This window comes from Coregonus lavaretus (assembly GCF_964263955.1).
Source record: "Coregonus lavaretus genome assembly, chromosome: 2".
In the NCBI taxonomy this organism is placed as follows: Eukaryota; Metazoa; Chordata; class Actinopteri; order Salmoniformes; family Salmonidae; genus Coregonus; species Coregonus lavaretus.
This window is the reverse complement of record NC_139989.1, coordinates 51,646,254-51,659,186: the sequence shown is the minus strand read 5'-3', so window position 1 is coordinate 51,659,186 and position 12,933 is coordinate 51,646,254. Positions and strand designations below refer to the sequence as shown.

The window sequence follows — 12,933 nt, the reverse complement described above, 5'->3', positions numbered from 1 at the left end:
TCAGCAAATAGTTCAGCCATTATCATTCATGACTCAATCACAGAGGAAATTGCCAGGGGAAGACATGCCGTCAGCCTTCAGTGGAGGAGAAGAAACGAGAAGAGTGACGTTGGGGAAAACAAAAGGAAGACAGACTGGTGATATTGATAAAGATATTATGCTTGGCCAGAGACGGGGTGCTTTCTATTAGGGCTGGTGATGGTAGCAGAGGGGGTAAGGTGTGTAGGTTGTTGGGTGGTGGTGTGGTGCTAATCAGCTGCTGGCAAGCGTGTGAGCGGGCGGTCTCCTTGCGGCGGAACCCCTGGTCGAAAGCAGGTTTGAAGTTTAATGATGCCAGCTGCCAGCCTTGCCAGTCTGCAGGCGCTAACGAGCTGGCAGCGCCTGTGGCTCGGGCCACAGCACCTGAAAATGCAGCGTGCGTTTCAGGGGGGCGGGGTTCTACCAGGGATGTCGAGGGGCCTGCTGGAGACCCAGGACGGCACGGAAGGCCCGCATCTCTTTGAAGAGGGCCCTCATTTCCATATTTCATTACGCACCGCTGACTGACAAGGCCCAGCCAGATGTTCTATTTCCAGCTATTTAAATTTTGACCTGCTTTCTTTCCACGGTTGAAGAAAAGATTAGATTCGATTTTAATCAACACACAGATGCCATGGATGGTAAGAACTTGGAGATAGATGTTTGTTTTATCTGTTGTTGTTTTTTGTTGTCTATATTCTCCTACTGTATCTTATCCTCTGAGTAAAGGTGTTGATAACACACAGACAGTAGCTGCCATTTAACTTCAGAATCATGAAATGGTTCCAAAGTGACTAGGCACCTTAGACTCCAGCACAGTCCCTGATTCATTCCAACGGTATTTCCTTTGAATTGGCTGTTAAATTGCAGTGTCCTTACTCAATCTCTCACCCAAAACTACATCGACAGCCCTGACCTTTCTGGGTGTCTGCAGCAAATGGCAGTTTGTCAGAGGGAGTGAAGGAGCCCTAGGATCAATGTGATTGTCTTGGTATACAACAGCATTGACTTCACTCTGTGCATGTGCGTGCCTATGGGTTTGTTTGTGCATGATTGAGTTGTATTAGATAACAAAATGATGGCAGAGGAAGAACGGTAGTGATCAGGGGGAGAAAGGGAGCAGAGAAAGAGACAAACTTTTATTTGGACAGGAAAAATATAGCTCTCCACAACCTCACCCCTTTTCTCTCTGAATGAACAAAACTAGGCCAAAGGAAGACAGTTATTTAGAAAAAATGTGTTGGGTGTCTATGAAAGTGATCATGTATGGAGTGGTAAACAGTACAGCTGTTTCTGGTCTAGGTGTGTAGGGTGCCTGGAAAACCACCGTTCTGGAGAGAGAGAGAGAGAGAGAGAGAGGGAGAGAGAGAGAGAGAGAGAGAGATGGCTGTCAACACATGAGCATATCCATCACTCTAATTCAATCAGGTTTCAGCACTCTCAGCCTGTAACCCAATCATGAGCCTGGTTTCCCCTTTAGCAGCCCGTGCCACCTGTCATCACCACACAGTGCGTGTCAGATTAGGGTGTGTCATTGGTATTATACACTGGGGTCGGGACAGCACAGCTGTAGGTGTGAGGGGTTACCTGCTGCCTGTCAAACCTCATTTGTAGTGCAATAAATCTTGATATACTATACTATAGTTTATCATTAAAATCCACCTCATGATTCCTATTCTTCATTGTTTTAATGTAATAATAATACACAGCACAGAGCACTGAAGCCATCTAAATCTCTAAATATCTCTGCAAATATATCTAATGTAATATATTCATAACCCAGATTTACCAGAGGATCCTTCTACTAAGAATGCTATGATCCTGGGTAAACATTAATATTCCCAGAGAGAGAGCAATGACTGTTCTGATAAAGATAGAAACTCCTGCTCTTTGCCTTAATGGGTTATAAATTGTCAAAGAAAACATGATTAATATCAGAAGACTAAATGTCATGTTTACTTTGGATTTGAAATTGCGGTTGAACTCTGTGAACCACAGTGATGTTGGGGGAAGGAGCTAGAGAGGGAGGGGGGCATTGGAGCATTATTGCTGATGTATATAGAAGCTGAAAACTAATGAACGTGTGCTGGTGGCATGTGAACTATGTGACCACAGTGTTGCTGTGTTTACCAATGTACCACCAATATATAATACCTTCAGATTCGCTACTCACCAAACATGGAGACAGATCTCGGTATTGTTCATGCTGCTATTGAAACCCTGCTAGCCTGTGCATGCGTGCATGTATTATCATGTGACTCAGATTGCCTGGGTGTCTGGGATTGGCATCCAATGCTGAGTGCCATCCAGTTATACATTATAATACCATGCTAAACTGCTATGTAACCTAAACATGGCTGTGTGACAGAGCTAATGTCTGTCGAGTACAGACATTCATTAAAAATTATACAAGTTTATAAAGTACACATCAATGTGAATATGTAATTAGTACCTGTGTGCACACAAACTGTGGTGGAAGCGTTCCAAGTACCTACTCATTGTCAGAAAATATGAAGCAGGGGATATACTGTATATCTGGATGGACAGTGTGTTTCTAGTCTTTTGTGTTCCTGGCGGACATGACCTCTGTTGTGACCTGCAGAAGACAATAAGCTGCAGCAGCATTCACCAGGCTCCACATACTCATTATTTTCTCTCAGCTGCTCTGGCAGTACAGCGACACAAACGGCCTTGTCCAGCCAAGAGGTCAGGGTTCATGTGAAAAAGGGTAAATATGCTGGCCAGTGGTTAAGGTGAGCCAGGACCCTTGAAGAATTCATGCAAACGGTTTTCTTTGTACAGTGCAGAGCTGCCACTCACAGCTGGTTTCTCACTTTTGACTGTTCTTCCACTTGTAGGGAGCATTCACCACGTAATAAAGAGGACTAATAACATATATCCAATTTTATATCGTGACAATATTTTGTATGACTAAACATAGGTCTCGCGGTGAGGAAAATACTCCTGGGCCCAATTACAGTAGTCTCTGATAAAGCACAAAAAGGTAGCAACTCATGTAATTAGTTTTCTACAATCTGTATATTTCAGAGTAATCAAACAGGTTCATTGTAAAACAAAGAAAAGTTTTGATGGAAACAGTTTCATTTCTCATCTGAAACATTTATTTTATGGGAGACAAAGCCTGTTCCAACCTTTAAGAGGGTGGGGGAAGTTTTTATATGTGGCTTTCTATTCAAATGTGAAGTCATCCTTGACATTTCCGGCGTGGTTTGCTGAACATCCTTGTCAGAATTTTCCCAGCCTGAGAGATGCAGTGTGACCTGATGACATTTACAAACTCATCAGGCAGAGAGCCATGACATTCTAGGAGAAACACCTCCGCATCCGTCTCCCTGAGAACCCGGTTTTATCTGCTCAATTTATTACTCTCAGGCACATTATTATTGCTTTATTGGTTGCTAATACAATGTCAACCTTTATAGTTTGTCCGTGTTATCGTTTACTCCCACCTGCCTGGTTTTAGTCAGTGAGTGATTGCAGACCTTCAGACAACATGGCCCATAACGGTGCAGTGCAGCCTTGAACAGATGGTCAGACCATGAAGATCTATCAAAAGGCACACAGCACTTATATGTCGAGGATCCATTTGATAATTTGAGGGTGAGCACCACTAGAGGGAGCATATGCAGTATCAAGTATGTTGAGTCATACTGTAGATTAGATGCTGGACTACAGTCCAGCGTAGTATGATATACATGTATGCAGACAAAGTCGCCAGGGGGAAAAGGAGGGCAAAAGGTGGCATGAGGCAAAAACCAAGAGCAAAATATTGAAAATCAAGCCAGTGTAGGGAAACAAGAATGACTGCCTTCATGATTTCAAACCTATAACGTGGTACCAGAATATGTTTTAGGATTAAAATCAGTCCTCAAACCCTTTAAAACACTGACTACAAAGAAATACAGAGACACATACTTTTCTCTGTACACAGGAGAAAAGACTCCTTCACTTTATTGCTGCACAACCATGAGGTATGAGAAAAAAAGATGGTTAAAAGGGCAAAGGGAATGGGAACTTGTGCGGTTTAGCCTCTTTGCATCCACTGGGTTCAAGTTAGAGGTTTAAGGGAGTCAGTCTGTGGGGATAAGTCGTTTTTTTCTCAAGCCTTTGGTCCAGCAGTGCTCCAGCAGTAGATAAGAGTTTAGAAGTCAGGACCCTCCTTCTTCAGCTTGCTGTAGTCCATGTTCACAGCATAAAACTATGAATGAAATAAAGGAAGAATAAAAGATTAAGGACCAGCAGAGATCCAATATTGACTAATAACAGTAGATAATCTGAGCAAAAACCTGCCTTTACTTTCTGAATCATTCCCAGGTCTGTTATTCAGTCACAGTGTCAAACTTGCTTTGTTGTTGTGACTGACAAGTAGATTGGTTGATCAGATTACTTAAACTAACAGGATTATCCTGTTTTAATTCATTCAACTATGGGATTAGTAAAATCAGTCTACAGCTCTATTACATTTTTGGCTCAAGCCACTACATTCACATGTTCCCTCAATGCGCTGTACAACCTCTGCTCACTACCATGTGCAGCAGAGACCAAGTTTAATGCACTGGCCATTGTGATACATTTATCCAGACATAATGGATCATACTGCAAGTGAGTGACCTACCTTGTGCTGATGTGTGGGTGCCATCTTGTTCCATGGCTCGGGGTTGCCGTTACGATTCCAACTATAGAAACAACATACATATTGAAATGAAAAGTTTTAAATCTAATAGCAATATACCTGTCCTGCACATTGACTAACTATAGCTAAAGTTGCATCAAAACACTCAAGGTCAATCCAGTTACTATGCGGTTCCCATTTCAGACAGTTTCAATATTACCGGCTTGTTTTAGAAGGGCCCTTACCTGACATGGGGTCCCATTGCCAGGCGCAGGAGGTACGCCCCAGACATAGCCATCCCACCACCGATGAAGATGAAGAGGGGGACCAACTGGAGGGAACAGAAAAGAGTTAGGGGGAACAATAGGAGGACAGGGTAAGGTGGCAATCATGGGAAATAGGGCTATAATAGGGCTGACCCCATTTAGTAAACTGGTCAATTGTTTGGTCGATAGATTTGTTTTATTTTTCATGGCACACTAGACACCCGTCTGATTCGTGCCGGTCTCAGTGGACTAATCCATTGCGGAGGCTGCTGGGGTTGGCACCGTCCATCACACTAAGATGAGCATTGGCAACGCAAGGCACCGGTCCCGTGAGGGTATTTGAGAAAATATAGAAAACAAGTTAAATTCCATTGGTTTTCCATAAATGATTACTGCTTTGGACCAGAGGCCATTTGAGAGAGTATTCCTTAGGCCTACAGTATGTGTGAAGGAAATGTGTCTTGGGTATAATTTAAAATGTTGAGTTAAGATGAGTGGCTTAGATGTACAAGGTTTGTGTCTCTCCAGAATCTGCTCTCTCCCGCCAATTCGTGTGCATTCATTGTTTCATAACTTCATTGTGTGAATTGTTTGCCCTTTGTCTATCAATTCACCAATACATACAGTGGGGGGAAAAAAGTATTTAGTCAGCCACCAATTGTGCAAGTTCTCCCACTTAAAAAGATGTGTACCTATGATGAAAATTACAGGTGCCTCGTCAACTATGACAGACAAAATGAGAAAGAAAAATCCAGAAAATCACATTGTAGGATTTGTTATGAATTTATTTGCAAATTATGGTGGAAAATAAGTATTTGGTCAATAACAAAAGTTTCTCAATACTTTGTTATATACCCTTTGTTGGCAATGACACAGGTCAAATGTTTTCTGTAAGTCTTCACAAGGTTTTCACACACCGTTTCTGGTATTTTGGCCCATTCCTCCATGCAGATCTCCTCTAGAGCAGTGATGTTTTGGGTCTGTCACTGGGCAACACGGACTTTCAACTCCCTCCAAAGATTTTCTATGGGGTTGAGATCTGGAGACTGGCTAGGCCACTCCAGGATCTTGAAATGCTTCTTACGAAGCCACTCCTTCGTTGCCCGGGCGGTGTGTTGGGATCATTGTCATGCTGAAAGACCCAGCCATGTTTAATCTTAAAATGCCCTTGCTGATGGAAGGAGGTTTTCACTCAAAATCTCATGATACATGGCCCCATTCATGCTTTCCTTTACACGGATCAGTCGTCCTGGTCCCTTTGCAGAAAAACAGCCCCAAAGCATGATGTTTCCACACCCATGCTTCACAGTAGGTATGGTGAGTGGCGCAGTGGTCTAAGGCACTGCATCGCAGTGCTAACTGTGCCACTAGAGATCCTGGTTCGAATCCAGGCTCTGTCGCAGCCGGCCGCGACCGGGAGACTCATGGGCGGCGCACAATTGGCCCAGCGTCGTCCAGGGTTGGGGAGGGAATGGCCGGCAGCGATGTAGCTCAGTTGATAGAGAATGGTGTTTGCAACGCCAGGGTTGTGGGTTCGATTCCCACGGGGGGCCAGTATAAAAATATATGTATTCACTAACTGTAAGTCGCTCTGGATAAGAGCGTCTGCTAAATGACTAAAAATGTAAATGTAAAATGTGTTCTTTGGATGCAACTCAGCATTATTTGTCCTCCAAACACAACGAGTTGAGTTTTTACCAAAAAGCTATATTTTGGTTTCATCTGACATTCTCCCAATCCTCTTCTGGATCATCCAAATGCACTCTAGCAAACTTCAGACGGGCCTGGACATGTACTGGCTTAAGCAGGGGGACACGTCTGGCACTGCAGGATTTGAGTCCCTGGTGGCGTAGTGTTACTGATGGTAGGCTTTGTTACTTTGGTCCCAGCTCTCTGCAGGTCATTCACTAGGTCCCCCCGTGTGGTTCTGGAATTTTTGCTCACCGTTCTTGTGATCATTTTGACCCCACGGGGTGAGATCTTGCGTGGAGCCCCAGATCGAGGGAGATTATCAGTGGTCTTGTATGTCTTCCATTTCCTAATAATTGCTCCAACAGTTGATTTCTTCAAACCAAGCTGCTTACCTATTGCAGATTCAGTCTTCCCAGCCTGGTGCAGGTCTACAATTTTGTTTCTGGTGTCCTTTGACAGCTCTTTGGTCTTGGCCATAGTGGAGTTTGGAGTGTGACTGTTTGAGGTTGTGGACAGGTGTCTTTTCTACTGATAACAAGTTCAAACAGGTGCCATTAATACAGGTAATGAGTGGAGGACAGAGGAGCCTCTTAAAGAAGAAGTTACAGGTCTGTGAGAGCCAGAAATCTTGCTTGTTTGTAGGTGACCAAATACTTATTTTCCACCATAATTTGCAAATAAATTCATAAAAAATCCTACAATGTGATTTTCTGGAGAGAAAAAAAATCTAATTTTGTCTGTCATAGTTGACGTGTACCTATGATGAAAATTACAGGCCTCTCATTTTTTTAAGTGGGAGAACTTGCACAATTGGTGGCTGACTAAATACTTTTTTCCCCCCACTGTATATGACCAGTAGTATATTTAACGTTAATTCCCATCATTTCTAATCTACGTTTGTTTGGTTACGGTAATTTCTGTTTCATCATCACAGTCGTTTACCATTCCTATTGTCGGAGCGGACACGTTTGCAGAGCTCACTACATATGCTACACTTGTGAGAAACACATTTTGGTTCATTTCATTCCATTTACGAGTTTTGTCAATTTATTCATTGTATTTTGTTTGGAGCACTCCTGTCAATATTGAGTAAGGACACGCACCTGATTACACATAGAAGTAAGTCTAGGCTACCTGGCCTACACACAAATGTATAAAATGTGCCCTTTTGGGGATGTCTGATAGTATTTCTGATTGTCTTAACTCACCACCACTAATGAGCTGTGGAGCTTCTCAAAGTATTTTTTTTCTTCACCTCAAACAGCAAGTAAACAGTCTTTTTACATCCATTGAGAATGACAATAGTTCCTCACTGTATTCGGAAAGTCTTTCCAGCTTGCTCACTTTCGATAACCACCTAGCCTCAGCCTGAAAATAAAAAAGTAATGCTCTGATCCAGTGGAAACGTCATAAAACAGCTGATTACTTCTCATCCCTTGCGCAAATACAGCTGTGTCAGTCCACAGCAGACTGGCGCATTAAATTCTGAGGACCAAGAAGGGTTGATACAGTTGCTACAATGTTTCAAGTTCGTTGCAGACAGAGTAGAGATGAATGCGATTGAAGAACATGAAATGAACAAACCTCCATTCATAGCCAATGTGATTTTTTTTTCCTGCAATGTTATTTGTTGGCTTTATGTAGGTTATTTTTACCTAGTTGTCAATACTACAAACATTTTAATGTAATAGAAATTAAACTGTCCCACGAAAATGTGCACGAAAACCATAACTGGCACAGAGATCGGTAGAAATGGTTAGATAAAATGTAAATTGGCACTCCACATGAAAAAGATTGACGACCCCTGGTGTAGTCTATTACCGGCAACTTCAGGAGCATAATGGCAGAATCTGCCAAGGCCAGCAGGATCGAAAGGATGGTCGGCTATAAAAACATTTAGCTAACTGGATTGCTTTCCTCCCCCAAAAAATAGTCCCGAGACTACAGTTACCAGATTTCCACCAAATCAACCTTGATTTAAAAAAATAAGGTGTACTATTTATTATAGTTAGGTAACCTTGTGTACTACTAGTATGCCTATACCGTGTGATGTTTGTAGTGTTCTTTTTTTTCAAGATAGGGCCACTAGGTCGTTCTGTGACACTGGCATAGTTGCCTGTCCTCGGTTAACCGTCTCGTCCTTGACTGAGTTGAGGCCTTTTTTGGCAGGTCGCACTTCCGCAACTAACCATGTAGCTAAACACGCTCGCTCCCTCGGACAGTCACTTAAAATGTCTAAATAATAGTAACTATACATTTAATTATCTTTGAGACCTTCCCCTTTCAAGTAAATAACCCACTGCCAGTGGCACTGGCGCCAACTAGCTACAGTAACTAACTAGTTAGCAAACAGGGCCGTTTTATGGTCTGTGTGGTAAATGCCATCACTTGTCAATCAACGAGCAACGCAGCAGACACCATATCGTTATATTCAATCTTGTCGTCTTTTTCCAAACACGAAACAATACATGACAAAAACGCGACATTTTGGGGGGGAAACGAGTATATTCAAAATCGCAATGTGGCTAGCGTTAGCTTCGAAGTTCAAGTCGTTTGTTAGTTAACGTCGTTGACACGACGCAAATCCACCCCCCCAAAAAAAAATTAAAAAAATTAATAATCTATACGATTTAGCAAATTTCCCGATTTCCCCATGTACTTACAGCTGGGTGGCTTTTAAGTTGCCGGCTAACTGTGCTCAGCATTGTGAAGGTTTACTTCTCCCAATTTGTACAGCAATAACCGGATTAATGTAGGCCTTGCCAGGCAGGAGCTGCGCGTATTTTCAGATGCGTTTCAGAGATAGCAAAGATTTTTATAACTAACCCAAGACAGATTAGAGCCTATCGTTTCCAATGGGAGCAAATTAACGAATCATAGTGGGCCGAATAAACAAGGAGGTGGGAGCCAAACTCGAACTAGTGAGATCCTATTGGCGCGTTCTAGCAGTTATTTGCATATTTCCGTTAGGGAACGCCCGCTCCGTGAAATGCGCGTGTGCGATAACTCAATTCGTCCTTGCACTCCTTCTAAACAACGCACTTTTTTGAAACTTTGGCAAAGGGTAAAGTCTACAGATTCTAGTTTTGGAAACACTAACCTGTATGGAGATCAAATGTTACATCGATGAGAAAATTAGCAGAATATCGGCTAAAATCCATCTCGCTCGATCTTCTCCCACTGCCGGCCACTGGGCTTCCTCTCATCACCATATTTGGTAGTGAGTAGAAACAGCTACCGGATGCTTCACATTTATATATCCGGTGAAATATCTGGCTCATTGTTCTATCTGTGGCGATTCCTCACGCCCTTGAGTCCTCGCCTCCTTCTTCTTCGGTGTGGTTTAACGGCGGTTGACATCCAATATATGTCGCATTACCGCCGCTAACTACACCCCGGTATAAATCCCTTATACCTTACGGAATAAAATGAAATACAAAAAAAAAAAAAAATTAAACGGCCATTTAACCCTACATTCATTAAAAACCCACCACCCAATTCCACTATGTAACCATATCTGGTCCACAAAACACACCCTGTAACTCTTCTGAAGTAAAATCTCGCACGCCCAAATACTTCTCTGCAGCTGCCACCACAACCTCTATTTTCTGCGAATTACGTTCCATCCCTGCGGTACAGTTGATAACCATTGCTATAAACGCTAAGAAGCCAATCTTACTGAAGCATATGTCACTCATTGGCCTATCCCTCTGTGCTGGCACAGATCTACTACTCACACGGATCCTCTCAGGATCCTTCCCCCTTGACCCATCTTCCTCTACTTTCTTCACTGCCTCAGCATAGGACACCCTCTGCACTACTGTAACCCTGGTAACCTCAATCTGCCTCTCTCGCAATGGACACTTCTGATCCCCAGCACCATGGGCACCCCTACAATTAACACATAGTGCTTATTTCACCAAAACTACACATTGCTTTGTCTCATGCCATTCTGCACACTTCTCACACCGAGGAACCTACCTCCTACACACTGCTGCCACAGGCCCATAAGCTTGACACCTGTAACAACCTAATGGATTCGGCACAAAAGCTCGTACAGGATAACTGAAATATCCTAACATCACTTTGTCGGGCAAAGACTCAACATCAAAACACAAAAGAACAGACAATGACTCTTCTGTTTCACCACTCACGCCACCCTGTCTGCGTCGCACAAAATGACGAGCATCACAATCACCGGGAATCTTCCCCTTCATCTGGTTCACTTTCACATTTACCGCTACCCCAGTAATCACTCCTTTCAATGGCGCCCTGTTCTTGAGAGAAAAACAAGTCACCGCTCTTGTCCCCATTCGTGTGGCGCGGAGCACCCACTCCCGTTGACTGACAGAAATACAAATAATTATCACAAGCCCACTTCGGGTTACCTTCCCCGACTCCACAGCACCCAACTCCGTTTTCACCCACCCTGAAACCACATATGGATCAGCCAAAAGGCAGGGGTCTACTTTCTCCAAAAATGTCACTCCTACGTAACAGACTCATATTTATCCTGACCATCGGTACAAGGCTCAGGCTCCAAGAACCTCACCAAACCTGCCACCTCTGGTAATTCACCCTCATTCACTTCCATTTCGCCTTCAGAACTGGATCTGGTGTACGGCTCACTCTGTTTGCACTTGCCACCAGCCTTCTTCGACCTACCATCTCCCTTTTTTTCACCATCTTCAACAGATTCAATCTCACCCTCTGCCACCCTCACTCTCTTCAACCGCGACCACTCTCTTTCCCTCCATTCTTCCTCCGTATTCCAAAAATATGTCTCCATGTGATAATATTGCACTTCTCCTAACATACATCTCATTTTTGCCCTCTCAAGGGACTCACTCTCCTCCTCCCTTGATCAAAGTCTCCATTCCTCGCCTCCTTCTCAACACGCATTGGAGGACAAGTTCCGGGGGGCGGAACCACTGACCTTTTCCTCCAATGTGTGTTGATGAGTAGGTGAGGAATCAAGGAGTTAAGGACATGAGGAAACAAGGAAAAATAAAAACACAGTGGACTGTGGAGGTCCTTGCTGCACTGCCTGACTGATAATATCCTATCTGATATAACTTGTGACTTCATGGCCAAAAATGTAGATACATCTGTCGAAATAAATACTTTTTTTTTTCCATTGCAGTCTTGTTTTATTTTTCAACCAGTAGGCAGACATGGTTTAGTTAATACCACCACATAATGTGTTTGTCATCTGGCAGTAAATAAAGTACCACAACCTAATAAAGCTTTGACCAGTCCAATTATATCTGATTATATTCAATCATTGATTAGCCTACTTCAAGGAAGGGAATCAGGAAGGATGCTTTTTCAAAGTATTTAAACAGGGCCTAGGTAGGTTTGAAGATGAATCCCACCAGTCATACAACAGAAGCATTCATGGGAGAATATTTGTAGAGAGGGATGTCAGATTACTTTCACTTGACTCTGTCTCACACACCTACAGTACTTTCAGTAATGATACTCCAGCGTCTTCAGGGGTAGACCAAGCTAGACTCAAACTAACCCTTCATCTGTTCATCCAACACCTGAGACATTATGCCTAGCTGTCTGAAGCTCTTAACAAGGTGGGATGCGACACTATCCCCTGGGAAGCGCACAACGACATCATCCCACTTCTGATACCAATACAACCATTTTGTGGGGTAGCCAACCGGGACTCAAACCAGCGACCTTGAGTCCAAGCCACTGCACCAACAGGTCTGAAGGTCTTCACAAAGTTGCTGCTGGTGATGTACTAAGGAGGCTGTAAAACAGTATAGTACTGTTCAACTACTGCTATTCGACATAATTCTTGTATATTATAAGGGTGATGTTACATCAGAGAACAGCATCCTCACACTACATGTGTTTTAATTCATCTGTCTCTATCAGCAGGACCTCAGGATAGCTTGCCCAAACAGTGGGCTGGACAATTTAGTTTCCTGTGTGCTCTGCCAGCATCCTGCAGCTCACCCTGTTAATCAGATTGCCTCTCCAACATCTACCAATGTTTGTTTCCTCTAAATTGTATTTTCACAGAAAATTGGTCATTAACATCTCATAAGAGTTTCTGCACAGCCTGTCTATGAGTCTGTGTGTGGGAAAGTTCTAAACAGGGGAGTAGACCTAATTTGATAGACTACAACGAACAAACCTTCCAAAAATCTTTCAGTATTATGTAAAACAAATGGACTCCCATGACATGCATACATGATACATTTATAATGTTGAGAAAGAACTAGGCCATTGTCAGCCTGGTGTTACAATCCTAGAACTGTGGAAAACATGTTTAATGGTCATATCAAAACACAGATACAAGCCAAA

General features: G+C 43.1%; 1 protein-coding gene across 1 annotated transcript; it reads right to left on the bottom strand.

Moving 5' to 3' along the window:
* Positions 1–3,954: 3,954 nt before the first annotated feature.
* On the bottom strand, positions 3,955–9,426 carry LOC311100798 (cytochrome c oxidase subunit NDUFA4-like). The gene is made up of 4 exons (XM_084141759.1): positions 9,273–9,426; positions 4,897–4,982; positions 4,655–4,715; positions 3,955–4,237 (listed from the first exon to the last, which is right to left on the bottom strand). Exons 1-4 carry the CDS (start codon positions 9,312–9,314, stop codon positions 4,181–4,183), a joined length of 246 nt encoding a protein of 81 aa, XP_083997885.1. The 5' UTR covers positions 9,315–9,426; the 3' UTR covers positions 3,955–4,180.
* Positions 9,427–12,933: the final 3,507 nt, after the last annotated feature.